This window comes from Neomonachus schauinslandi, chromosome 6 (assembly GCF_002201575.2).
Source record: "Neomonachus schauinslandi chromosome 6, ASM220157v2, whole genome shotgun sequence".
NCBI classification, from domain to species: Eukaryota; Metazoa; Chordata; class Mammalia; order Carnivora; family Phocidae; genus Neomonachus; species Neomonachus schauinslandi.
In genome coordinates, this window is record NC_058408.1 from 65,486,318 (window position 1) to 65,514,123 (window position 27,806).

General features: G+C 39.6%; 1 protein-coding gene across 8 annotated transcripts in view; it reads left to right on the plus strand.

The window, feature by feature from the left end:
- CDC42BPA (CDC42 binding protein kinase alpha) overlaps positions 1 to 27,806 on the plus strand; it is a 330,947-nt gene that overhangs the window by 71,953 nt on the left and 231,188 nt on the right. For all 8 annotated transcript variants that reach the window (XM_044915969.1, XM_044915970.1, XM_021689881.1 and 5 more), the window contains exon 3: positions 26,712 to 26,795. In XM_044915969.1, coding sequence (XP_044771904.1) covers positions 26,712 to 26,795 — 84 coding nt within the window. The remainder of the gene's footprint in view (positions 1 to 26,711; positions 26,796 to 27,806) is intronic.

The window sequence follows — 27,806 nt, forward strand, 5'->3', positions numbered from 1 at the left end:
ATGTGTTCTATCACATTGATTGATTTGCGAATGTTGAACCACCCTTGCATCCCGGGGATAAATCCCACTTGGTCATGGTGGATGATCCTTTTAATGTATTGTTGGATCCTATTAGCTAGGATTTTGTTGAGGATTTTGGAATCCATATTCATGAGGGATATCAGTCTGAAATTCTCCTTTTGGATGGGGTCTTTGCCTGGTTTGGGGATTAAGGTAATGTTGGCCTCATAGAATAATTTTGGAAGTTTTCCTTCTATTTTTTGAAACAGCTTCAGTAGAATAGGTATTATTTCTTCTTTGAATGTTTGGTAGAATTCCCCAGGGAATCCATCAGGCCCTAGACTCTTGTTTTTTGGGAGGTTTTTGATCACTGCTGCAATCTCATTACTGGTTATTGGCCTATTCAGGTTGTCAATTTCTTCCTGTTTCAGTCTTGGCAGCTTATAGGTTTCCAGGAAGGCCTCCATTTCATCCAGATTGCTCAGTTTATTGGCATATAGTTGTTGATAATAATTTCTAATAATTGTTACTATTTCCTTGGTGTTAGTCGTGATCTCTCCCCTTTCATTCATAATTTTATTAATTTGGGTCCTTTCTCTTTTCTTTTGGATAAGTCTGGCCAGTGGTTTATCGATTTTATTAATTCTTTCAAAGAACCAACTTCTAGTTTCGTTGATCTGATCTACTGTGTTTCTGGTTTCTAATTCATTGATTTCTGCTCTAATTTTAATTATTTCTCTTCTAATGCATGGCTTAGGCATTGTTTGTTACTTTTCCTCTAGTTCTTTAAGGTGTAGAGTTAGTTGGTGAATTCGGGATTTTTTTTTTTTTTTTGAGTGAGGCTTGGATGGCTATGTATTAACCCCCCTTAGGACCGCCTTTGCAGTATCCCATAGGTTTTGGACCAATGTGTTTTCGTTCTCATTGATTTCCATGAATTGTTTAAGTTCTTCTTTGATTTCCTGGTTGACCCAAACATTCTTGAGCAGAGTGGTCTTTAGCTTCCAAGTGTTTGAATTTCTGCCAATTTTTTTCTTGTGATTGAGTTCCAGTTTTAAAGCATTGTGGTATGAGAATATGCAGGGAATAATCTCAATCTTTTGGTATCGGTTGAGACCTGATTTGTGACCCAGTATGTGGTCTATTCTGGAGAAAGTTCCATGTGCGCTTGAGAAGAATGAGTATTCTGTTGTTTTAGGGTGGAATGTTCTGTATATATCCATGAGGTCCATCTGGTCCAGTGTGTCATTCAAAGTTCTTGTTTCCTTGTTGATTTTCTGCTTAGATGAATCTGTCCATTGCCGAGAGTGGAGTATTGAGGTCTCCTACAATTAACGTATTGTTATCAATATGACTCTTTATTTTGGTTAACAGTTGGCTTATGTAGATGGCTGCTCTCATGTTAGGGGCATAGATATGTACAATTGTTAGATCTTCTTGTTGGATAGACCCTTTAAGAATGATACAGTGTTCTTCCGTGTCTGTAACTACAGACTTCAGTTTAAAATCTAATTTGTCTGATGTAAGAATTGCTACCCCAGCTTTCTTTTGAGGTCCACTGGCATGGAAGATGGATTTCCATCCCTTCTACTTTCAGTCTGGATGTATCTTCAGATTCAAAATGAGCCTGTTCTAGGCAGCATATGGATGGGTCCTGTCTTTTTATCCAATCTGCAACCCTGTGCCGTTTTATGGGAGCATTTAGGCCATTCACATTGAGAGTAATTATTGAAAGATATGAATTAATTGTCATCATGTTGCTTGTGAAGACGTTGTTTTTATAGATTGCCCCCATAAGTTTCTGTTGTATATCACTCTTGGGGTCTTTCTCCTTTTATGGAACCCCCCCTTAATATTTCTTGCAGGGCTGGCTTAGTGGTCACATATTCTTTCAACTTCTGCCGGTCGTGGAAGCTCTGCATCTCTCCATCCATTCTAAATGAAAGCCTTGCTGGATAAAGTATTCTTGGCTTCATGTTCTTCTCATTTAGTACCCTGAATATGTCATGCCAGGCCTTTCTGGCTTGCCAGGTCTCTGTGGATAGGTCTGACATTATTCTGATGTTCCTCCCTCTGTACATAAGGAATCTCTTCCCCCTAACTGCCCTTAAGATGGTTTCCTTGGTTCTAAGATTTGCAGGTTTTACTATCACATGCCGGGGTGTTGGCCTATTTTCCTTGATCTTGGGAGGGGTCCTCTCTGCCTCTAGGACACGAATGTTTGTTTCATTCCCCAGATTAGGGAGGTTCTCAGCTACATTTGGCTCAAATACATCTTCTAGTGCTCTCTCTCTCTCCACTCCCTCTGGGATTCCAATTATTCTGACATTGGAACGCCTCATGGTGTCACTTATTTCTCTGATTCTGTTTTCATGGATTCTGAGTTGTTTTTCCCTGGCCTCCTCTTTTCCCTTTTTATCTATTATATTGTTTTCCAGGTCTCTTATTCACTCTTCTGCCTCAGTTACCCTAGCTGTTAGATTATCTAGATTGGATTGGATCTCGCTGATAGCATTTTTAAGTTCTGCCAATTCACCTTTCATTTCTGCCCTTAGAGACTCTATGTTGCCATTAATTGATTTCTCCATTCTAGCCATTGTCTTCACAATTGCTAGCCTGAATTCCATCTCCAACATCTTGGTTATATCTGCATCCATTTGTAAATCTGTAGCATAAGTCATAATCTCTGAGTCTTTTCTGCTTTGGGGGCTCCTCCTCCTAGTCATTCTGTTGATGGGTGTTTGAGGGAATGTATAGAGTCCAAATTATTGACCAGAACCCAAGCAAGATGCACCTGTTTTCTTGGGACCTTAGGGTTGCTGGCTCTTGTTTTCCCAGCCTGTCTTCTTTGGGAGGGGCCTGCCGCGCTGTTACTCAGGCAACCCTGTTTGGGCGGAGTTGACCTGCCCCCTGTGGCGGGGGATGGGCTCAGTGGGAATCAGTTTTTGGGGCTTTTGTTCTCTGGCGGCTTTCCCTGGTGGCTTTCCACATCTCTTCCGTGAGTCAGAGCAGAAGAGACCGTTTCCAACCCTCTGCCTCAGAGCAGAGAGACCTCAGTCTGTTCTTCAGTGAGCTCTCCAGACCACACTGTCTCCGTTTCTGTCCGTGCTCCTATAAACTGCAGCGTCCTGGGTTGTGCGCCCCTCCGCAGTGCTCCCAGTCCTGTCTCCAGGTTGGGGCACGTCTCTGCTCTTTGTGCTTCTAAAACCTCCAGCTGCTCCCCAGTTCACCCGCTCGACCCTGCCGCTCCGGGTTTCCGCCCTGGGGGCTGCCCTAAAGTCCTTTCCCCGCCACTACTGGTCTGCGAGTCTGTGCCGTCCCCAGCGAGCGAGGCTGTCGCTCACTGGTGGTGTAGGATCCCCACGGCCAGGCTCCCTCCCGCTGCCGTTTATCCTTCGATATCTGCCTGCGGAATCACGGCTCCCCGCTTCATACCTCAAAACCAACCACCTGGGATATTCTGTTTGTAGCGATCCAGATTTTCTTACATCTCAGGCTGGTTTCGTGGGTGCTCAGAGTGGTCTGGTAGATAGCCAGCTCAATTCCGGGGACCAGTTGAAATAGGGTCCCCTACTCCTCCTCCATCTTTCCCCCTCAAGTGTCACAACATTCTTAATTCATTACAGAAACATCAGTATCAGTCAGTTTTCTTCTTGTTGATAATTTTGCTCTTTCTTCTACCTTTCTGCTACTGCGTAAATTAGAGGGTGGAGTCACATAAATTGCCCAGAATTAGGGTCAAACAAAAATGAATTGGAATGACCCCCCCCCACACACATAATTTTTGCCAAAAAGCCTGTATCAATTGGGTTAAGAATTAAAAAGGAAGGAGTTAGAACCTCAGTTTGCAAATATATTATTATATATCTAAAAATATATCTAAAAGCCCCAAGATAATGCTAAAAGCTACTATAAATTAAAGAAATAATTCCGTAGTAATTATACATATACACAAGTCATGAACTTTTGTATGTATAAACAACTGCAGTTGGAAGATAATGGAAGAGAAAAACACATTTATAATTGCCACGTCATTGAAGTGTTAATTATTTCTAAATTAACAGATTAAATAATTCCAATACATATGGTAATTACTAGGCTGATTCTTAAGTTTATACAGGAAAATAATTAAGAATCGAGAGAAAAACACTCAAAAAATGGCGCAGTGACATACCTACCATATATTAAAACATGTTATAAAGCCTTAAGAAATACACGTGAATAAGAAGTCCAGAAATGGGCTTACATACACAGAGTAATTTAATGTCTGCTAAAGGCAGCATCTCCAATTAGTGCAAAAGAGACGTTTTAATACATGATCTTGAGACAATGGGATAGCCAGTTGGAAGGGTCTGTTTGTGGATCCAATTAAAATTCAGTTATATATCAGAACAAACTACAAATGGATCAGCTGTTCAAGTGTAAAAAATAAGACAAATACAACACAGGTGTCCAAAACAGGTTGAACAAACTATGGTATAGCCACACAGTGCAACACCTTACAGCTGCAATAAAGAAGGAGTTCACTGGACCTCTGTGGAGAGATCGCCAGGATATATCGTAAAGTGAATAAAATAGGCTGCAGTATAGTGTGTGATATGGTATGCTGTTTTTTGTTAAGAGGTAGAAATTGTACAATTCATACTTGTATTTTCATAAAGTAACATTTACAGGGACAAGGGGGGATGGGGCACAGGTAGATGCTGACAGGAGTGGGAGTGACCCTTCTAAGTAGAAACATTTTGTTTTGATTTTTCAAGTATTTGCTATTTATTGAATAATTCTTTTTGAACTTATTCTCTAAAAAAATCACTAGAAATTCTTCCAGGTTGAGATGAATTAATCTGCAAGTTCTGTGAGTAACTTAAGGAAGAAGTACTTGTAAATGTAAACTTCCCCAGATAGAAAAAGAGGGACCATTGCCCAGCCCATTTGATGAGGCTAGAATAACCTTGTTTTCTAAAACCTGACTGTGTTGAGTTGAAGGATGGCACCATAGGAGAGAATGCATGTGATTTGATTTTATCACAAAAGTCAGAATAATGGTTATCTCTGATGAGAAGGTAGAAGCACGTGGGCAGATTCTGGGTTACTGCAATGTTCTGTTTCTTGATCTCCATTTTACTTATGTGTTGTTCACTTTAAAATTGTGTTTAACTCTACATTTGTTTTGTCTTCTTTCTGTATGTCATAATCACAAATGTTATAAATTTGTAAAAAGCTGTAATAATCGATGTTTATCTAACAAATGAGCTTTAAAATATATATAGTAACAACTGATAAAATTTCCATAGGGGAATACAAAAACTCAGAGCAATTTAAAATAGGGCTTTTAACTCTCCCTTCTCAGAAACTGGCAAGTCAAGCAGATAAAAAAAAAAAAACCAAGACTTAGAAATTTTTATTTTTTGAAGGTGGAACTTTTAATGCCATATTTATTCCGTTCTGTGTTAAAACGATTGGTAGAGCAAAGCAGTGATTTTAAAAAATGGTAACAACTCGTTTCTCCCAAACTAGTTTCACGAAGGGATTAGAGGCAGTCAAATTGGTATCTAGTAGAGACCCACTTACTTTTGTTTAAGCTATTCTGTTGGGATTTACGTTCTGCAACTAGCACAGCAGTTCTAGCCAGCGTTGGAATAGTTCATTCACATGATCAGGCTCACTGCGAATAAAACTTCTGTTTTAAAAAAAAGTCATGCCACAGAGATCAGAGAGGGTGTGCCACAGTGGAAGGTTCAACAGATTAAGGGACCCCTGGACAAAGTGGCTTTCTTCATTTAAAGTGCTATCATTTATCCTCTTATTCCAAATCTAGAAAATAACTACTGGGTAAGAGGTACTGAATGTATGTAGGAATTTAAATCATTGTTAGGAATTTAATTTTCCATCTCTTTGGAAAACCTGAAGTCCGAGCCTTCAGGTTCTCACTTGGTTTTGCTCAGTGGAGATGTTCCGGTTGGGGGGAGACTTTGGAGGTTGGTAGGAGCAGCAGGCACTAGTCTACACGAAAGTCCTTATTAGGAAATTGAAAGGGCTCACCGTCCAGTCAGCAGTAAGGATCAGTCCACCGAAGAGGCCGCATGTAGCCAGGGTTGGGAGTTTTCCTGTGTAAGAGAGGTCTGTTTAACCCAGAAAAGATCACCTTAAATAGTATATACAGGGTGTGGCCTAGTCTCGTCTTTTGGGCCCCACAGCACTCTGGCCACGATCCGAGCTCTTCAGTCTTATTTGAACTCAAAGAATAAAAGGAGTTCCCACCACCATCCTCACCTTAACCCAACCAGCCTTATAAAAAAACAAAAACAAACAACAAAAACCAGGCTGCAGTAGGCCACATTTTTGTGGTGCTGATCAGTACCTGAGATTCTAACACACAATCTCTGATTCCACAGTGGCCTTTCCTCAGAGAATTTGAAGAAGCAGTTGTCACCCCAGTCCGTTTTCTAGGAGTGACAGCCAGCCAGTGGGGGATAGCATTCTCCACTGTTCAGTCCAGGAGGCGGGTGGTATGGCCTCCCTTTATTTTGTAGCTGACATGTTCAACTTCAGGACCACGGGAGTCTGCAGAGAGAGGGAAGGCTCCCTCTGCTGGGCCCTGCGTGTAAGCACCAGCTGCAAGTGTGCTGGAAGGGACGCTGGAAACTATAGTGGTAGCTCCTTACATCCGGGCTTACAGGCCTTGCTGCACTTGGGAGTGTCTCTCCACCTCCCATCGCCTGGTGGCTGAGAGCCATTGAAATAGTGCTCACATGGGGGATAGAGGAGGGTCTGCAGCCTACATTGGAATCATAATGAGGCCATCCGAGACCAGGCCTTGCTTGGTCCAGAAATTCCAGGCTCCAGAGGGAAGACCCCATACAGTCATCCCCACTACCCAACAGAGGAGCAGTTTTCAAGCGGGCCCCGATCTCCTCACTGGCATCCACATGGGTGTGAATGCAGAGCTTGTCAGAAATGGTTTTCATGGCCCAAACAACCAGGAAGAAACACAGGAATTCTGTTGATGATGTCTTTTGAATGTTTAGACAGTTTGGCCACTGATTCTGGATGTTAAAGTTTTTTAGGCAGACTTATTTTCTTAGCAAACTGCACTCTCTGAGGCAGCTTTGATCTAGCCAGGAAAGGCTCAAACAGTCCGTTTTGCTGATGTCCCCATTATGGAGGCTGAACAGTTCATCTGCGGGGGTGCAAAATGGGGTCTGCTTTAGTAAGCAGCACCACCAGGCATAAAAGGATGGCTAGGGCCCACCACACTTTGAGATCTGGATCCTGGATTTACTGAAACTGTGGAGACCCTGAGCTTGCAGTTGCCATGTCCAGTCGTAGTACCCGCTTCCTATAAACCCAGTCCACCATTGTTGCAACTGGGATAAGATGTAAAATTTTTTTTTTTTTTTTAAGATTTTATTTGACAGAGAGAGAGAGACAGCGAGAGAGGGAACACAAGCAGGGGGAGTGGGAGAGTAAGAAGTAGGCTTCCCGCAGAGCAGGGAGCCCGATGCGGGGCTCGATCCCAGGACCCCGGGATCGTGACCCGAGCTGAAGGCAGACGCTTAACGACTGAGCCACCCAGGTGCCCCAAGATGTAAAATATTTTAATGACATGATTATCATGAACCTAATAGATATGAATTCTATATTCAGTAGAGAATACACATTCTTTTCTAGCACATACAGATCATTCTTAAAATTTACCTTGTTCTTGGGGCACCTGGGTGGCTCAGTCAGTTAAGCGTCTGCTTTCCGTTCGGGTCATGATCCCAGGGTCCTGGGATCTAGCCCTGCGTCAGGCTTCCTGCTCAGCGGGGAGCCTGCTTCTCCCTCTCTTCCACTTGTGTTCTCTTTCTCTCAAATAAATAAATAAAATCTTTAAAAAAAATTTACCTTGTTCTAGTCCAGGAGGTGTGCCTCAGTAACTTCCAAAAATTATCATTATTATGCAGACCATTATCTCTGACCTTAATAAAATACAATCAGAAATTGGGGTGCCTGGGTGGCTCAGTGGGTTAAGCATCTGACTCTTGGTTTCAGCTCAGGTTATGGTCTCAGAGTCGTGAGATCAAGCTTGTATTAGGCTCCATGCTCAGCAGGGAGTCTGCTTGAGATTCTCTCTCCCTCTTCTCCTGCCCCTGCTTGCTCGCTCACTCTCAAATAGATAAATAAAACCTTTTTAAAAAAAGGAATTAATGTCAGTCAGCTAAAAATGACCTATATGTTTATACATTTAAAAGTGTAGATCATAAGGGAAATTATAAAATAATTAGATAGGAATAAAAATGCTGCACTTCAAAATTTGTTAGATACTTAGAGACTCATAGCTTATAATTAATTTAGCAGGAAAGAAACTTTGGTAAGTGCTGTGGGCTGAATTGTGGCTCTATCCCCAAGTCCTCAAAAACATTCGTATGTTGAAGTTGTGACCTCTAGTACCTCAGAATATGACCCTATTTGGAAATAGAGTTTTTGTAGAGGTAAGAAAGTTAAAATGAGGACATTGGTGTGGACCCTACTGTATTATCATGGGTATCCTTATAAGAAGGGGAAATTTGGACACAGAGAAGATGATTTGAAGACACAGGGAGAAGATGAGCAGGTTAAACCAAGGAAAGAGGCCTGGAATAGATCCGTCCTTCATGACACTCCGAAGTAACCAACCCTGTCACCTTGATCTTGGACTTCTAAGTCTCCAGAACTGTAAGAGAAAATATAATTCTGTTGGTTAAGCTACCTGATTTATGATACCTTATTATGGCAGCCCTAGCAAACTAATACAGTAATTAATGACCCAAATTTTAATTCGGGAAGTTGGAAAAAGAACCACAAAGTAAACAAGAAGGAGAGAACTAATAAAAGTAAGGTTGGAAATTTGTTAAATAGTATTATCAAAACCAAAATGGGTTCTTTTTTTTTTTTTTTAAAGATTTTATTTATTTATTTGAGAGAGAGAGAATGAGAGACAGAGAGCATGAGAGAGAGGAGGGTCAGAGGGAGAAGCAGACTCCCTGCCGAGCAGGGAGCCCGATGCGGGACTCGATCCCGGGACTCCAGGATCATGACCTGAGCCGAAGGCAGTCGCTTAACCAACTGAGCCACCCAGGCGCCCAACCAAAATGGGTTCTTAAAAAAAATTAATATATTTAAAAATTGTTGGGTCATGGCTCATGATTATTTCAATTTCAGATGAAGTGTTAAATTTAATACATATCTATTATAAAAACTCTAAAAATAAGAAAGGGAATGTCTTTAATTTGATGAGAGATATGGGCCAAAACCTAAAACAAACTTTTAATGGAAAAACTTCAGATGCATGCCATTTAAGATCAGGAACAAGACAAACATGGTTAACACTATTAGAGCATTTCATGTTACTGGAGTTCCTGGCCAGTATGTTAAGAAAATAAATAGAAATGAGTTAATAGGATTGGAAGGGAAGAGAGAAATCTGATTACCTACATATAAAAATCTACAGAGGCAATAGACAAAATTAGGTGTATTAATAAGATAATTTAGTATTTCTCAAATAAAAGAACATTTTACAAAAATCAGAATTCCTCTAGACGCAAAATAATCAGCTAGGAGAGATGATGGTATAAGATGCCATTTGCAATAATAAAAATAATCAGGTAGCTAGGATTTAACCTGACAAATAATGGCCAAAATTTACATGGAGGAAAATTTAAAACTGTTAAGACTATATGATAAAAAGACCTGAAAAACAGATACACCATAATCAAACATGGTATGATGTATTTGTAAATATGTCAGTTCTCTCTAGATTAATCTATAAATTCTATGAAATGCCAATCAAAATCCTATAGAATATTTTGAGAAATTTGACACAGTGAATAATTTGCATGGAACTTCTGATTCTGATTATGACACACTTGCTTATATCACACCACCTCTTCTGCTGAAAACAACTAGAAAACCTTGATTAAAATACAAATTTATCTGAAAGTGTGGAGCTATAAAATCAGTAAGGACTCAGGGGCTCTGAGTCAGAGAAGTAGGTCTGTTGAGATGTGCATCTCCAGCATTTAACTCTACCTTTCAATTGGAGGCAGTTGTCTCAGGGCAGAGAAGCTAAAGAAAACTTTCAGAAATCTCACAGGTCGGGGAAAACAAAAATTAGAAATTAGAGCTCAATAAAGAGGAGGGCTCTGTTAAATATTCTTGGTGTTTAATTGGGGCCCCTGAAGGGTTACACCCCTTCGGTGGGAGGACAAATGGAAATAGGCCAGCCCTCACAAGATGGAAACTCGGTTGTAATCAAATCAATCCCAGATTGTATTAAGGTGATCTGACCCTAGGGTAGAAATAAAACATACAGTGGCTTAAATTAAAACTTGATAGGTTTCATAGCAACCACATAAAACTGAAGAGTGGATTAATGGACTGGAAACTAGGTCAGTGGAAAATATCTAGGCTGAAGTATGGAGAGAAAAAAGTGGATGGAAAATTAAAAAATAAATTAGGATTCCTATTAGACACAGTGAAAAAAATTAACATGTATGTATTTATAGTTCCAGAAAGGAGACAAGAGAGAAAATGGGACAAAAACAGTATCTGAAGGGATCATCTGTGAGAGCTTTTCAAAGCTAACTAAGAACAGAAGTCCACACATAGATTCAAGAGTTTCTATGACTCCATGACAGGATAAATGCATCAAGGCACATAATACGTCCAGGCATATGATAGTTAAACTTCTGAAAACCAAAGATAAAGAGAAGGTTTTAATAACAGAGGAAAAAGGGACATGTAACTTCCAAAAAGCAATGAGAAGACAACTCACTTGACAAGGGAAATGATGAAAATTAAAGGTAATGGAGAATGTTAAAACTGCTCAAAGAAGCAAACGTTAACCTATGAGTCGATACCCAGCAAAAATATTTGTTTTTAAATGAAAGCAAAACTATAAAGTATTGTTGAGAGCAATTAAAGAAGACCTAGACAAATTGGAGACATTCTGTATTCACAGGTTGGAAGACTTCATACTGTTAAGATGGCAGTTCTCCCCAAATTGATGCAATCCCTTTCAAAACCCAAGCTACTTTGACAGGCTGATTTTTAAAACTTATGTAGAAATTCATGGGACCCAGAATTACTGATTTTGAAAAGGGACAAAATGGGAGAATTCACATTTCTTGATTTTAGAACTTAATACAAAAAGCACTGGTAATCAAGGCTGTGTGGTCCTGGTTTAAGGATCACATATAGATTAATAGAATACAGTTCAAAGTCCAGAAATAAACCCATATGTCTATGGTCAGTTGAGTTTTTTTTTTTTTTTAAGATTTTATTTATTTGAGTGAGAGCATGAGAATGAGCGGGGTGGGGGGGCAGAGGCAGAAGGACAAGCAGACTCCCCGCTGAGAGGGGAACCCAATGTGGGGCTCCATCCTAGGACCTTGAGATCATGACCTGAGCCAAAGTCAGTCACCCAACCAACCGAGCCACCCAGATGCCCCGACTTTTTCTTTTTTAAAAAACTTTTATTAAGTAATCTCTACCCCCAACATGGGGTTCAAACTCACAACCCCAAGGTAGTGAGTTGCATGTTCCACCAACTGAGCCAGGCAGGCACCCCTGGTCAGTTGATTTTTGACAAGGGTGCCAAGAACATTCAAGCGGACAAAAAAAATAGTCTTTTCAGCAAATGGTACAGGAGCAACTGGATATCCACATGCAAAAGAATGAAGTTGGATCCCACCTTACACCAGATATAAAAGTAATTCAAAATAGAGAATAGAACTAAAGAGCTAAGAGCTAAGACTTAGCTAAGAGCTAAAACTGTGGAACTCTTAGAGGAAACATAGGTATAAGTTTTTGTGACCTTGGTTGGGCAATGGTTTCTTAAGTATACACCAAAACCACATGTGCCAAAGAAAAAATCAATAAATTAGATTTCATCAAAATTAAAAACTTTTGTGCTTCTAAAAAACACTATTGGGAAAGTGAAAAGACAGTCCATAGAATGGGAGAAAGTATTTTCAAATTATGTATCTGAAAACAGTCTAGTTTCCAGGAACCTATAAAGAACATTTACAACTCAGCAGTAAAAATGCAAATAACCTAACTAAAAAATTGACTAATGATTTTGATAGATGTATCTCCAATGAGATATATGAATGACCAATAAGCACATGAAAAGATGCCCAACATCATTAGTCATTTGGGAAACCTAAGTCAAAACCACAACGGGATACCACTTATCACCCAGCAAGATGGCTGTAATTAAAAAGACAGTTAACAAGCATTGGTGAGGATGTGGAAAGACTGGAACTCTTGTACCTTGCTGGTGGGAATGTAAAGTGTACAACTACTTTAGAAAACACCCATTCAATCCAGCAATTCTATTCCTAGATCCATACCCAAGAGATCTGAAAACAAACATACACACAAAACCCTGTATGTGAATGTACATAGGAGCCTTAATCATAATAGCCAAAAAAATGGGAACAATCCACGTGTTTCTCAGCTGAGGAGTGTGAACACATGGGGTCTGTCCATCCACTGGGATATTATTCAGCCACAAGGAAGGAGATACTCGTATCTGCTACAGTGTGGGTAAACCCTAAAATCATACTAAGTAAAATTAATCAGATATAAACAGACACTTACTGTCTGGTTTCGTTTATATGAAATATCTGGAATAGGCAAATCCATAGAGACTGAAAGTAGATTAGTGGTTTTCAGGGGCTGATGGGAGGGGGGTGTGGGGCATGCTTGCTTCTGGCTATGGGTTGTTTTGGGGAGAGTGATGAAAATATTCTGGCATTAGATAGTGATGATTGTACAACTTTGTGAGTATACTGAAAACCAGTGAATTGTACACTTTAAAAGGGTGAATTTTATGGTATATGAGTTATATCTTAATTTTTTTTCGAATGAAGACAAAGACCTTTTTAGGCAAAGAGAAAACTGAGAGAATCTGTCCTCATAGACTTAAACTAAGGGAAAAACTAAAGGGAATCTTCCGGTGGAAGGAAAGCGATCCTAAATAAAGCATGGAGATGTAGGAAGGGATGGAGAGCATCAGAAAGGATAAATGTGGCTTTTGATGATGGCATAAAACAGTTATAGTAATGCTCATATGTACATTTAGGTTACATGACCACAATGGCACAATGGGTAGGAGGTGGGGAAATGGATTTAATGTGTTTGAAGATCTAATCATTGTCTAGGAGGTGGAAAGAATACTAATTTGATACTGTAAATTGTAATCTTTAAGACAGCCAATGAAAGGAAAATATTAGCATGTATAATGAGTTATAGAGGTGGAAAATAAATGATGGGAAATACAACAGAATAGTGAGCAGATAGGTTAAATCAAAATTTTAACATGCCCAAAAGTTTAAGCAGTTATATAAGATATAAACAGCTTAAATAATCCAAGTAAAATGTTGTTCACTTATATAAAGAAACAAAACTCAGGAATATCTGATTAGAAGAGATACATCTTCAATATAAGGATAGAAAAAAGTTACAAATTAAATGTAGAAAATGAATTTACTGTGCAAACAGTAAATTAAAGTAACGTAGCTTTTCTAAAATCAGGCAAAGTAGACTTTAAGTCCAGAAGTATTTCTCCATCTAACCATGTATAAAGAAATGTTACATGCTAACATCATACCTCAGGAAACTAGACATGTATACCCATTGAGCTGTTTTTACTCATAACACTTCTGACCCCAGTGTATGGTTTTTCTTTTTCTCATACTGACCAATTCTCCAACTCTCTGGACACGACCTGGGTGTCCAACAGTTCAATTCAGACACTGCCTACCTGGAGTTAGCAGGAGATCCCACAAGTTAAAAGGCTCAGTCCTACAAGATGCCATTAGCAAGTCCTGGGCCACCAGATACTTCTGACCAACCAGCTGTAAATTAGGGGTTTCCGCCAGTCTCTCCTCAAGTTTAGCAATTTGTTAGAAGGACTCACAGAACTCAGAAACTTAGTGTCACTGGTTTAGTATGAAGGATACAGGAACAGCTAAGTGGAAGAGCTGCACAGGGCTGGGCGTGGAGGAGGGGGTGGTGCTTCATGCCCCGGCTCTGTGCCACTCTCCTAGCACCTTGATGTGCTCAGCAACCCGGAAGCTCCTGGGACCCCTTCATTTAGGGGTTTTTGTGGAGATTCTCTTACGTAGGCATGATTGATGAAATCATTGGCCATTAACAACTCAACCTCCTGCACCTGTCCCCTTCTCTGGAGGTTGGGGGTGGGGCTAAGAGTAATAAGCTGCTAATCAAATCCTAGTCTTCCTGGTCGCCAACCCCCATACTGAAGCCAATGAGTCCCCCAGCCACCAGTCATCTCATGAACATACAGAAGACAGTCTTCTCTCTCCACAAATCCCAAAGGTTTTAGGAACAGTGTGCCAGGAACTAAGGACAAAGACCAATTTTTAATTTTATTGTAGCACATCCATACTAGCTTTTTATTGCCTAATTGCTTTTATGGATACAGAGCAAAAATGGACAGAAGTAAAAGGATATACATAGGAACCTCATAGTAGGAGATTTTAGCACACTGATTTAATATCTGATAGAACAAGTAGACAACAGTAAGGAGTAAAAGATGTGAACAGTTACAAACTCAGTTGATGTAGAACACCATATTCAACAACTGATGAGTCCTCCTTTCTTGTCTAGTATGTGTGGAGCATTTAGCATTTACTAATGCAGATAAGTACAATTAATTTTTCTGTATAGGGACTTTATATTCTATGACCATTGTAAATCCACTTACTAGGTTTGGCTTCCTGTTAGATTATTCACCTTTTATGCTGCCTAGTCTTTATTCCCCATCCCTTCCAGCTCTCCAGTTACCAAAGGGCAAAATCAATCTCCAGAGTTCAGGGTGAAAGCCAGCTGTGCTTGCTTATCCTATAGGATTCTTAGATGTGCTTAGTTTTGAGGCTGTGCCAGTTTCTTTCATCCCATCTCTGAAATGTGTTTAAAAGGTTGTTTTGATAGTTTCTCACATTTGTGATGTTTAGGAAGCTCATTCGATGTATGTAATCTTCCATACCACCAGAAATAGACTCAGAGTTTGTGGGTCCAGGTAGCTGAATTAGTTTCCAGTACACCTTAGAAACTCATTTGCTAGTGGGACAGAGAGCGATGAGATATGGGCCTCCCAACTGATTGCTAGTGGACAAATTCACCCGAATTTGTCGTTTGGACAGAAGTGGAGGGGAATTACTCACCTTTGTTTTTCAACACTTGCCTCTTGACTCTAAGAGAGATGGTAGAGCCTTTCTTGCTTTTGGGCTAGAGTATTTTCATTTCCATTCATTCTTAACTTCTGAGCCCTAGTTAGCAGGAAGACTACCTAGGAAGACTCAAGAGCAGAGTGAATTTGCCCACACATTCATCTCTTTTGATACAGTTCCTCCAGATACTTTGAAATGACTAATGCATTATATTTAAGGCCAACATTAATGGATACGTGTTTTCAGAGAAATCAGAGGTCCTCCCTGCTGAACAAAATGTATTTCCTTATCACCTGTTGCTTCTTTAAAATCAGTGCCTGGGTGGCTCAGTCAGTTAAGCATCCGACTCTTGATTTTGGCTCAGGTCATGATCTCAGGGTCGTGAGATTGAGCCCCACTTCGGGCTCCACACTCAATGCAGAGTCTGCTTGAGATTCTCCCTCTCCCTCTGCTCCTTCTCTCTCTCTCTCCCTCCCTCCCTCCCTCTTAAATAAATACATAAATAAATAAATAAATAAATAAATAAATAAATGGAATATTATGCAGCCATCAAAAGGAATGAGATCTTGCCATTTGCAACGACGTAGATGGAACTGGAGGGTATTATGCTGAGCGAAATAAGTCAATCAGAGAAAGACATGTATCATATGACCTCACTGATATGAGGAATTCTTAATCTCAGGAAACAAACTGAGGGTTGCTGGCGTGGGGGGTGGGGTGGGAGGGATGAGACACTGGGGAGGGTATGTGCTCTGGTAAGCGCTGTGAATTGTGCAAGACTGTTGAATCTCAGATCTGTACCTATGAAACAAATAATGCAATATATGTTAAGAAAAATAAATAAATAAATAAAAATCTTAAATCATTCCATATTTGGAAGTCAGTGAAATAATTGATGGCAGGATGCAATCCATAAAGAAACTGAATGGGAGAATGAAATCAGTAGATGGAATGTGTTTATAAAAATGGGAGTAAAAATGTAAGATACTTTTATCTTTCTAATGGGGAAGGTGAGAACCCCTGTACAACTGCTTTATAACACATATACTTCTTTTTTTTTTTTTTTAAAGATTTTATTTATTTATTTGAGAGAGAGAGAGAGCTCATGAGAGGGGGGAGGGTCAGAGGGAGAAGCAGACTCCCTGTTGAGCAGGAAGCCTGATGTGGGACTCGATCCTGGGACTCCAGGATCATGACCTGAGCCGAAGGCAGTCGCTTAACCAACTGAGCCACCCAGGCGCCCTATAACACATATACTTCTGACTTTTAAATTTCTTGTATCTACGCTTAATGTTTGTCTTCTCCAGTGGACTACAAGTGAAGGCAAGGATTGAATTTCTTTATTCATTATACTAAGTAGTTAGCACAGTGCTTTTAAACATAAGAATTTTTCCTGTTAGATTAAAAGCAGAAAAATGAGGTTCTTTTTTCTTTCGTGCTTCTCTGTTGTGACTAATGAAAATAATACTTACTAATCATGTACTGTAATCCAAATATGTTCCATGCCCTTGGTTAGAGTCACCGTCTAATCAGCAAGAGGGAAAGGTACATAACCTTGAGATCTACTTCTAAAATTTTTGGGCTTTTCTTTCTAATGTAATTTCTATTCATAGGTAGTAAAATTGGGATAGTTTTGTCAACATTAATATCTAGCTGGCTTTTCTTACCAAATAGTTTAAGTCTTCTCCCCATGTGTTGAAATGTTTCTTGGCAAACCTGATTGCTCATGGCTCCATAGAAGTCCATAACATGGCTGTTCTGTAATTGACTCAACAGTAACATTAAGCTATAATGTGTGCTCTGTGAATATAAGGATATTCATTTCTCTGCAGTACCAAGGCACCTACTACAGGGTCTAGGACATACTAGGCATTCAATATGTATTTGTAAAATGAATGAATGAATGTTTAGGTGGTTCTATTTTTTCTGTATTATAAAGAATACTCTCTAAAGTGTTTGCACATAATGCTTTCACTGCATTTCAAATGATTTCTTCTAAGTAATTTGTTCTGGATTAATTTCTAGAAGAGGATCTTGCTGGTTGAAAGGGTATGGACAAAGTTATAGGATTTCGAAGTAGTTTTCTCTATGAAATAATGTTATCTGTGGCTTTCTATTTTCTAATACTTTAATTTTATAAATTTTCTCTATATTTTATTAGAATCAAAGAGGTGTTTTTTAAATTTTAATTGAAGTGCATTTCTTTCAATTCAGGGAGCAGGTAGGGATCTTGTTAAATGGAATATAGAGTTTCTGGCGGTGGTGGTTGGAAGGTCACTTGAATGTGAGTGCTGGGCTGTGCTATGCTAAGGAACTTTATTCTATAGGATTGGGAGAAGACCAGAGGGCTGTAAGCGGAGGCGTGAAAGAATTGGAACAATCAGAAGGATAGTACCAGTAATAGTGTTGAGGAAGGAGTGGAGAGAGAGGAGACCAGAGGCACTGAGAGCCTGGATTTCTCACTGTCCAGCCCCACATCTAATTCACCACCAACTTTTATATCCTAAGTATTCCTTGAATTTCTTCCTCTCTTCCCCAGTTGGGTCTCAGTGTGTTTAACCTCAGCTTTTTGTTTCTTTCCCTGCCTCAGAGCTACTCTCCATAGAGCTACTAAAGTGATCTAACTAAAACCAGCTCTGAAGGATGGTTTCCTATTATTCATATTTTAAGGTTCTAGTTGATTAACACAACATGCGAGCTCCTCCATTATTGGGATCCTTCAGCCTCACTTCCTGCTACTCCCTGCTAGGAGGAAAATCTTTCCTTGTCCCTGAACATACTCACCCCTCTCCCCCACACAGGTATTTCTGGCTTCTGGGCCTTGCTCATCTGCACCCGCTTCCCGGAGTCCCCTCCTCCAGTCAAACCCCGCAGTCCCCTTTTTCTGAGGTGCATTGTGTAAGACCTCAGGTGTCAGTCACCTCTTCTAAGACACTTTAACAGATATATTCACATATTATATACCTCCCTCCCCCACTTTCACCTTTTGGGTCAGGAATCTGTCTTCTGTGCTTTTTATAGGGTCTTGTTTTTACTTCTTCCAAATTGTCCATACAGTTGTCCTGTAATTGTATGTTCCCCACATTGGACTGTGAGATTTTTGAGGGCAAGAGCTCTTTTATTTTTGTATTTTCAGCAGTTAGCATAAAGTCTGGCATATAGTCAGGTGGTCAAAAAGGTTCCTAGTATCATTTTCTAGATGAAATAATGAGGCGTTGAAGCAGGCCGGTGGTAGTGGGGGAGAAGGGTGGATGGGAGAGACAGATTGGAGAGAAGTTACTTGGATGTCAGAGATGAGTTACAGGTGGATGGTTGAGATGTGCAGCTTAGTACATGATTTGCTATATAGGGTTTTGACTTGTTGAATTTGAGATACTTGACAAACATTTAGAGATGACTAGTAGACAGTTAGAAATAAGGGTATGGATATTAGGAGATCAGGATTTAGGAGTCATGAGCATATAGGTGTGAGCTGGGGCACTTAGAATAGATACACAAGTCAGGAAGGGGAGGGGATCTAAAAAGGCGGAGTAGGGATTGTTGGGGAACATTTAACAAGTAAAAGAGAAGTAGGAAAGTATACTGATTGTCAGCAGTGTTCAGTGACTAAGAAAGGTTGAAGCAAATGAGAAGTGAGAACAGATTTTATTTGGAAATTAGGTCATTATGGATCTTTGAGAGAATAATTTTGGTCGAGTGGAGTGAAATAGAAACTAGATGGAAATAAGTGATTGGAAGAGGCTGGGACGCGAATCAATGATGAGCAAGTGGAAAAAGCAAGCACATACTATTTAAAAATGTGCTTTATGGAGAAATGATGCCTTATGGAAAAGGGATGTAATACAGCTCCTTGAGGGGAGGGTAAGAGGGTGGTGAATATTTTGTTTTATTTTATTGTTTTTGGATGGGAGAAGGTCTTGGAAAAGTTTATCAACTGATATTCAGGAAGCAGAAGAAAGGGGGCTTGAAGTCCAGAAAGAAATCTTTAATGGAATAAGGGTAAGAAGGAAGAAAGGGTCCGGGATCAAGATCTCAGGTGGTATCGTTAGCCTTGAGAGTAGTGGGGGACATTTCTTCCCTGGGTTAAAAAGGAGAAGAAGTAAGGATACGTAGAAATACAGAGACATTTAAAGATGGTGTGAGGGAATGTGAAGGATCTATTTTCTAGGAAGTAGGCCCCCAGGTCATTAATTGTGGGGTGACAGGTGGCTAGGACAGGATGGCATAGATGGTGGTGGCAGGGTGGCACAGGTGTTTTAGAAGATTGGTAAGGGACAGAGAATTAATGGTGGGACTGCAGGTAGATTTTAGGGCTCAGTGGAAGTTGAGCTATGGAAATAAGGCAATAATAAAAATAAATAATTTTTTTTCATAAAAAGGACTGAAAATAGGACAGGGTACTAGAGAATTATTGATACTTACACATCGGATTAAGTGAGGCCGATAGCTAAGTCCAGTGATGTCTGCCTTACAGGTCTGCTGCTTGGGCGAATTGAAGGGCCGGGGAGCGTCAGGGGACCAGGAGCAAGTCCTGCCTGGCCTGGGCTGCTGCCATTAGACTTCCAGAGTCAACTCAAGAGTCCTGAGTGCATGACTGAGGATATTTGAGATTTAGTGTGAGAAGGTGCCTGTTTTCCCCCTTTCTTTTTTTATCCTTGCACTATATGAATATCAGCTAAAATATGTAAATAAAAGCAACAGATTGCAGATAATTTATTTTAAGACAGAGTGAATTTTGAATAGAAAAGTAGTATTGGCTGGATCATGAGCTCTTACTGCATAGTTATTCATTCCTGATTAAAGCATCTCTGGTGGCCTTATACCCTGTATTTCTCAACTGACATTTTAAAATGCAAAGAGATATCTATTTCCTCCAAGGAATTTTTGTCTTCTATCAGGAATTCGTAAGTAGGTTTATAGATGCCTCTGGCTCACCTCTGGCATGGATATCTGATAGGAGCGGCATTTCTCTCAATTATGCTTTTTCTTAAAAAAAAAAAAAAACAAAACTATGAAAATAAAAGCATGACTTATGGAACTTCTTCAAGAAATGCATAAATCATGGGAAACAATAAAGGAGCAAGACATAATGGAAAATCAGCAGCTCTACCAGTTAAGAACCTTCTCTCTACGACTCACTTGTTGCCAGTTACTGCTGAACTTAACGCTGGGTTTTCCTTTTTGCTTTCAGGAAAACCTTTAACTTACCTCCTGGGTGTTGCCTGTCCACAGCTTCCTGGTGGCTCACCGCTTCTGCCTGCTCCAGCCTTGCTCCGGCAGCTTCAAGGCTTCTGGGCTTCAGAGCTTGTTGGGAAAGCTTGCTGCTTTGGCCTGCTACCCCTGCTTCAGGTGTCAAAAAGCTTTTAATTAGCCTGCTTCCTCTACTTACTATAATTAGGCCCTTCCGGGTCTGCATAGCCTAGTCCTAGGGTCAGAAGGGAGAATTATTTTTAGCTATTTGTTCTTCCGTAAACATTCTTGTACCCTGGCTCTCTGGGGATTCCAGGGAGAGTAAAGGCAGTGTGTGAGGTTCTCCTGCATGGTTGATCTGTGACCTGTGACTGCCCCTGCCCATATAGGGCTGGTCCTCAGTCCACCAGGGCACACTGCAATGGGCACGCCATGTTTGTGTGGCCAGTGTCTGTTCCAAGTGGTCAATGCCCATGCTGGCCCAGTTTTTAAATGTTCTGACGATTGCTACTGTATGTATAAATTATGTCTTCAAGGAGAGGGTACTTCTAATTGTTCAGTGAACTCTTTGTAGTGTTTTTAGTTTGCTTGCTAAAGAGACTTAGTTTTTTTTTCCCAGTAAATATTTTGAACACAAACCGATCACTAACAGAATGTTATAAAAAACAAACACACTGATTTCCATACATATTAACAATGATGACTGTTAACGTGTCAATAGGTGTCAAGATGATAGGCATGATAAGTGGGAAGATTTCTTCAGAGCCTTAGAAGGGTTCAGTACTTACAGTAGTAAAGGGCACTAGCTCTGTCATCGGGTGGTGAGTGCTGTGGGACCGCCTGGAGCGCGGTGCGGGAGCTCAGCCCGGTGCCAGGCACAGAGTATGCGTTCTGTACATAAGGGTTGTTCTTGTGATTTTATTCTTATTCTTATTTTTTTTTTTTTAAGATTTTATTTATTTATTTGACACAGAGCCACAAGTAGGCAGAGCGGCAGGCAGAGGGAGAGGGAGAAGCAGGCTCTCTGCTGAGCAGGGAGCCCGATGCGGGACTCAATCCCAGGACCCTGGGATCATGACCTGAGCCAAAGGCAGTCGCTTAACCAACTGAGCCACCCAGGCGCCCCAATTATTATTCTTATTAATGATAAATGATGGTGGACACTATACATTGGAGATAAAAAAAAAAGATAAAGACTAAGTTGTGAAGTCAAGACTTTAAAAGCCACACATGTCATTAAGAGAGCAGCATGGGCTGGAATAATCTCACACACACTTAATCTTAAAACACACAATTGTATATCTTACCATAATGCCTTGTGGTTTTAAAAAAAATATTTATCTTAGAGAGAGAGAATGAGCAGGGGGAGGGGCAGAAGGAGAGAGAATCTCAAGCAGACTCCCCTCTGAGTATGGAGCCTGACTTAGGGCTTAGTCCCACAACCCTGGGATCATGAGCTGAGCTGAAACCAAGAGTCGTTTAACCAACTGAGCCACCCAGGTGTCCCATAATGCCTTGTTTTTACTTGACTCTCAGTATCAGTTTAGTAGTGTACTTGAAGCCGATAATATTGATGCCTAACAGTTTGTTAAATAATAAGAGCGAAGGGGAGAGGGAAGCGAGAGATGGTATAGAAAGTGTGACAGGGCAGTGACCGTTCAGGAAGGGACCCTTCTCAATTCAGTTTGAGAGAGCAGACCATGTGACTTTACAGGGGGAGACTACTTGAGACCTAGGGAATAAGTGCAAAGGCCCTGGGTTGGGATTGAACCAGGTGACCAGTGTATCTGGAGCAGAGTGTGCTAGGAGGAGAGAGCATGTGAGATCTAGGAGGTCAGAAGACCAGAATATGTTGGCCTTATAAGTTATAGCAGGTTGACTTTTACTTGGAGAGAGGTGGGAAGTTTGGAGCAGAGGAGTATCACCATCTGAGCTACGTTTAAACAGGATCACTGTGACTGCCAGGTTGAGAATAGATCATGGGGGTTAAGGGCAGAGGAGGGGCCGGTAGGGCCATCCGGGCAGGACTCAAAAGCAGGTTTGTTGGGATGGGCCAGAGGAGGTATGGTGAATTCTGGAAATGCTGAGTGTAGACTAGATTTGAGAACTGCATGGGAACTGTTATTGGAGATTGAAATTCTATTTAATATAGTGTGATAAATCCTAGGTTGTATGTTGTAGCTGTACGTGCAGACACTTAAACTATAAGAACTCATTTGTTGACATGTGTCACCTACTGACTTTTTCCTGTCGTGTTTGCAGTTTTTCTAATGTTATAGTGCTTTCAATATGAAACCTTTAAACAGACATCTCTATGTTTGGCGTTTTTAAAAAGTACATCTTTGTTCTGTGTTAAATTTGTGGTCTTCAAGTCCATACTAAGAGTACTTTTTCTTTTGATCAAATTAAGTAAGGAAGGGCATTTTAACATACATACCCTCTTGTATGTCAGTTTTCTGTGGTTCTTGAGAATCTAGAACCTGAAGTTTAGAGTCCAGGGAGAAGCCTCTTTCTGAGTTTCCTTCTACTACCACGAACATGAAAATGATCTGTAGTGTTAGAGGAGAAAAGCAAGATGAGGTTTATTTTGTTTTAGCATTTCATCAGCTTCATGGTCTTGTCTTACTGTGTCATCAACTCAGTAATTCAAGAATATTTCTTGAACGGACATTTTAGAATTTCACTACATCCTATCTCATTCCAGAGAAGGTTTAAGGCAGCTTATGAACCGGTCATAAAGTAGCTTGGAGAATGGTTTTCACTGCACAGCAACGTGGCCCTTCCGATGACCACACGTGTGCAGAGTGGCTCTCATTTGGGCTCCCACCAGCACACTACGTATCCCAGTAATTAGCGGTCACTTCCTGACCAGGGTGAGGTGTGGTATTTCACATATTCCATTCCACACTTCAAATTTTGCACATTCCATACAGAAAATGTAGAAAGGTGACTAGAAATCATATCACCTAGAAATACCTGATCTTTAAACATTTTGGTGCCTATCTTTCTCTGTATTCATCTGGCATAGAAATCCATAGATATGTATTTTGTGTATATACAGAAAAAATGATTAGTGTGCAAACTTTAATAAACTTCTTGCAAGTGGTATATTCTGCATTTTTGCCTATCAAATAGTATTTTTTAACAATATTTTGAAAATATGAATAATTTTCTGTTTTGGGAGATATTCACTAAATTTCATCTTTCAGAATATTTAAGTTATTCCCAATATATTACTTTTGGAAACCACCCTATAGTAAATGTTGTGGCTTCATTTTTATTTGTATGTATTTTCAGTTGAGGATATTCCTAGCTATATTTCTATGTGCCAGGGGTATAAAGTTATTAGAAGCTGAAGACACTGGAGTTTATTTCACAGTTAAAGAAATTTAATAATTTGGGATGTAGAATATCTGCTATGTGTTGGGGGTAAGGCAAACGACGGTTAATAGATTGGGCTAGAATGTGCACAATACCTGCCACATAATAATAGCTGGGGTCATTGAACAGTGCTAAGTGGTAAGCACTTTATACTTGTATTAATTATTTTAATCTTTACTATAATTATATAAGGTGAGTACTATTAGTAACGCTGTTACATTGATGAGAAAACTGAAGTTTTGAAAGGTTACGTTATCTGCCCAGAGTTACACAGCTAATGGCAAAGGCAGGATTCAAACCTGAGTAGTTGGCTGCAGAGCGCATGCTATTACCGCTACGCTGAACAGCCGCAGTAAATGCTAGCTCATCCTTTGAGTGTTCAGGACATGCTCATTCCCTGCACTGCTCTATAAACCAGAGGTGGTTTTGGTTCCATCAAAATTTTTTGGATTTTAGAAAGATAATTTAGTGCATATGCTCTGTTTTATAAAGGACTCCTGTTGGGGTTTGGAGCAGCACCTCAAAAGCAGACACATTAGGGTTTCTACAGTGAAGCATGTTTGTCTTTACACTAAATGAGATTAAAAAACCAAAACCCAAAAAACTATAATTAGCCCGATGTCAGTACCTGCTGCCAAATGAATTGTGAAAACCATTTGGCTTTAGAATTGCAGGTAAGGGATTGTGGACCTGCATAAAACTCTTAGAAGAGTATCCAGCATTTAGAGCAAACTCAGTTATGTGTTGCTGAGTAGTACTACCATTACTCCTACCAGTTATCATCAGATCCTTATAGCCTCAAACGCAGAGAACTGGTGAGACGTACAGCTAGGAGTACTCTTCTCACAAGGACCTAAGGAGAGGAAATCTTAAGTGTTAGAGTCTTTCAGTCTTCCCTAAATCAGAATAAGGATGGCTTAAGCCATCTCTTTCCTGTCCTGAATGTAAGCATGTTGAGCTCAGCGCTCCTGTCTGTCTGTTTGCACTCTCAACATATAATGTGAGTCTACAGAGCAGCTAAACTTGCGTTTCTAGCCTTTCAAAGAGTTTGGCTCTTTATTACAGCCCCTGTTATTTTTCCCCCATCTTTTTGGGGATATAATTGACATATAACATTGTGGAAGTTTAAGGTGTACAAAGTGATTATTTGATACATATATATATTGTAAGATGATTACCACAGTAAGGTTAATATCACCTCACTTAATTAGGTTTTTTTTTTTTTAATTTGTGGTGAGAACATTTAAGATCTTTTCTCTTAGCAACTTTCAAGTATACAGTACAATACTGTTAACTATAGTCACCATGCTGTTTATCACGTCCCCAGAACATGTTCATCTTATCACTGGAACTTTGTACCCTTTGACCAACATCTCCCCCAGCCCCTGGCAACCCTCGTTCTATTCTCTGTTTTTATGAGGTGGACTCTTTTAGATTCCACATATAAATGAGATGATACAGTATTTGTTTTTCTATGTCTGACTTATTTCACTTAGCATAATACCCTCCAGTTTCATCCATGTTGTCATAAAAACAGGATTCCCTTCTTTTTTTATGGCTGAATAATGTCCCATTGTATATGTGTGCCACATTTTCTTTGTTCATCTGTCGATGGACATTCAGGTTGTTTCTGTGTCATGGACAGCCCCCTTTCTTTAAGCACAAACCCATTGGGAGAACGATTTAACGGACCCATCATTTCCACAGATATGACCAGAAATGACTGAAGACTAAAGTGATTGCACTTGAAATTGAGCTATTCTTCTTTTTTTCCACCATTTTAACTGATAAAACTATAATCACAAGTCATTATAACCATTTATGACAATTACCAAGAAATAGTCTAGTTTATATAGTATTATACAGGTATTTTAATTATATGTCATATTACTTTTGCAATCTAATCCAAATATAAAAATTTATTAAATGCTCCTAATAGGCACATTTACCACTAAGATTTTAACATTTTCGACACTTGAGTTTAAACCTATTCTCTATCCTCGGCGATCTTTGAACTATTGGAAGACGTGCTGTATATAGTTTGTTCTCTCCTTCTGCATGTTAGGGTAGTACTTGTCTTCCTCTTCCCAGCCCCCAGGAACTGGAAACAAGCTTGGTCTCCTCCTCTGCAGTGCCTTCCCAGCCCTGCAGCGTCCCCAGTGAGCTGGAAGGGCCCTCTGAGATTAGCTAGTCACACTGAAGCAGAGAGGTAGAAACAGCAATGGGATCAGTTTGTTGAGGCTTATTTATTTATATTTGACAGTTTTTTGATCCATAACTAAAATACAAAATACAAAAAATATTTGTTCCTTTTAATGTTGAAAGGGATGTGTGAAGTCTATAATTTGTCAAGCTGTTAGCCCTAATTGATCTTTAGGGGTGGGGTGTGTGTGTATGTGTGTGTGTGTGTGTGAGAGAGAGAGAGAGAGAGAGATGGGGGTTGTACAGTGGGTAAGAATATGTGGTGTGAAAAATATCATTTTCAGTTTATTTTATATTATTTGATTCCCACGAAACATATTTGTTTTGGCAGCTGCCTTACCTATAGCATCATGTTGGAATTTGGCACACGGTATTCACTAAGCTCTAGTTATTTCAATGTTGTACATTTTAGTCAATTTCCTAGTGAGAGTAGATGTTGAGTTTAAATTCCAGGTAGACAACTTGAAAAGGAGGATATAATATATAATCACTTGATATAGGGTTAAAAAATACATTTATTTATTTGGTATGTTGACTAATATAACTTTTTCAACCGACAATATTATTTGATTTCGGATCTTAGAGTATGAACTGCATGGAAATCATTGATAATGTTGGTATTTATTTTCTTACAGAAAGGAAAAAGGAAAATGGATGACTGAAAAAAGTTTTATTTGTTACATTATCATATATTAAAAGTTGTATTTCCTTTTCTAGGTTGCTGTAGTGAAACTAAAAAATGCAGATAAGGTATTTGCCATGAAAATATTGAACAAATGGGAAATGCTGAAAAGAGCTGAGGTAAGATTCTAATTATTAGAAAGTTTAAATAATGTTTCAGAAATAATTTTAGAGACCTATAAAATTATAAAGCCAGTAGATCCTTAAATATCATTAACGTCGTATCTGTGTGGCATTATTTTTAAGACCTAAGAGACAAGTTCCACAATGTACAATTTTGATATAGTGACGATAAAAGTTATAATTTGTAGAAAAAATTAAAAAGTCATAATTCGTGAGGCTTAGTTCATATTGCCTGAAAACCAAATGTGGGGCTTGTATATTTATGTGAAAAAGAGGTGTGGAAACCAGTTTATTTTATAGGAAGAAAATTTGCAATAATGGATTTCCAACTTGATGTAACTCGTTTATATTATTCTGTATTTATCTGTGTTCTGCTCAAAGTGGAATCAGCAGGAGTTTTGAATGTGCCCTCTAAGAAGTCTCTTGATTGCTAATTATACAGTTAAATTTATGTTTTTTATATTTTTAGAGGATGGTAGCAAAATCTGCTCTTCCAAGAATTGCTAGGGTTTTTATGTTGATGCTAGGTACGAGGGAAAGATTGGCTGGAGCAATGTTAAAAATATCTCATAGCTGGTATGGTCTGGTCAGAACTGACGTTACACGTAGATTTGGGGGGATTCTGGGGGTCTCCTGCCGTGGGAGATCATGGTGAGGGGCCAGATGGGGTAGGGCCCTCGGGGACCTCAGTCTGGAAGTATTTCAGTATTTGAACTTGTAGGAGGATCAGACTGTTGCATAGGCTGAACAGTAGCTCTGGAGGTTAGTAAGATTTCTCTAATGAGAAATTAGTCCTTAGAAATCTTTCTTTATCCACCAATACTGGTAGCAATCTGAAAAAAACCGCGAACATATGGAGAAAAGCAAAAATGGTTCCCTTGATGATGGGTGTGGCGGTAGTAAGAAATTTCATTATTCATTTCTTTGGGGAAATTTGAAAAATATAGCAAAACACAAAGACAAAACTTAAAGTCATTTACATTCTGTCACCTAGAATCGATGACTAAC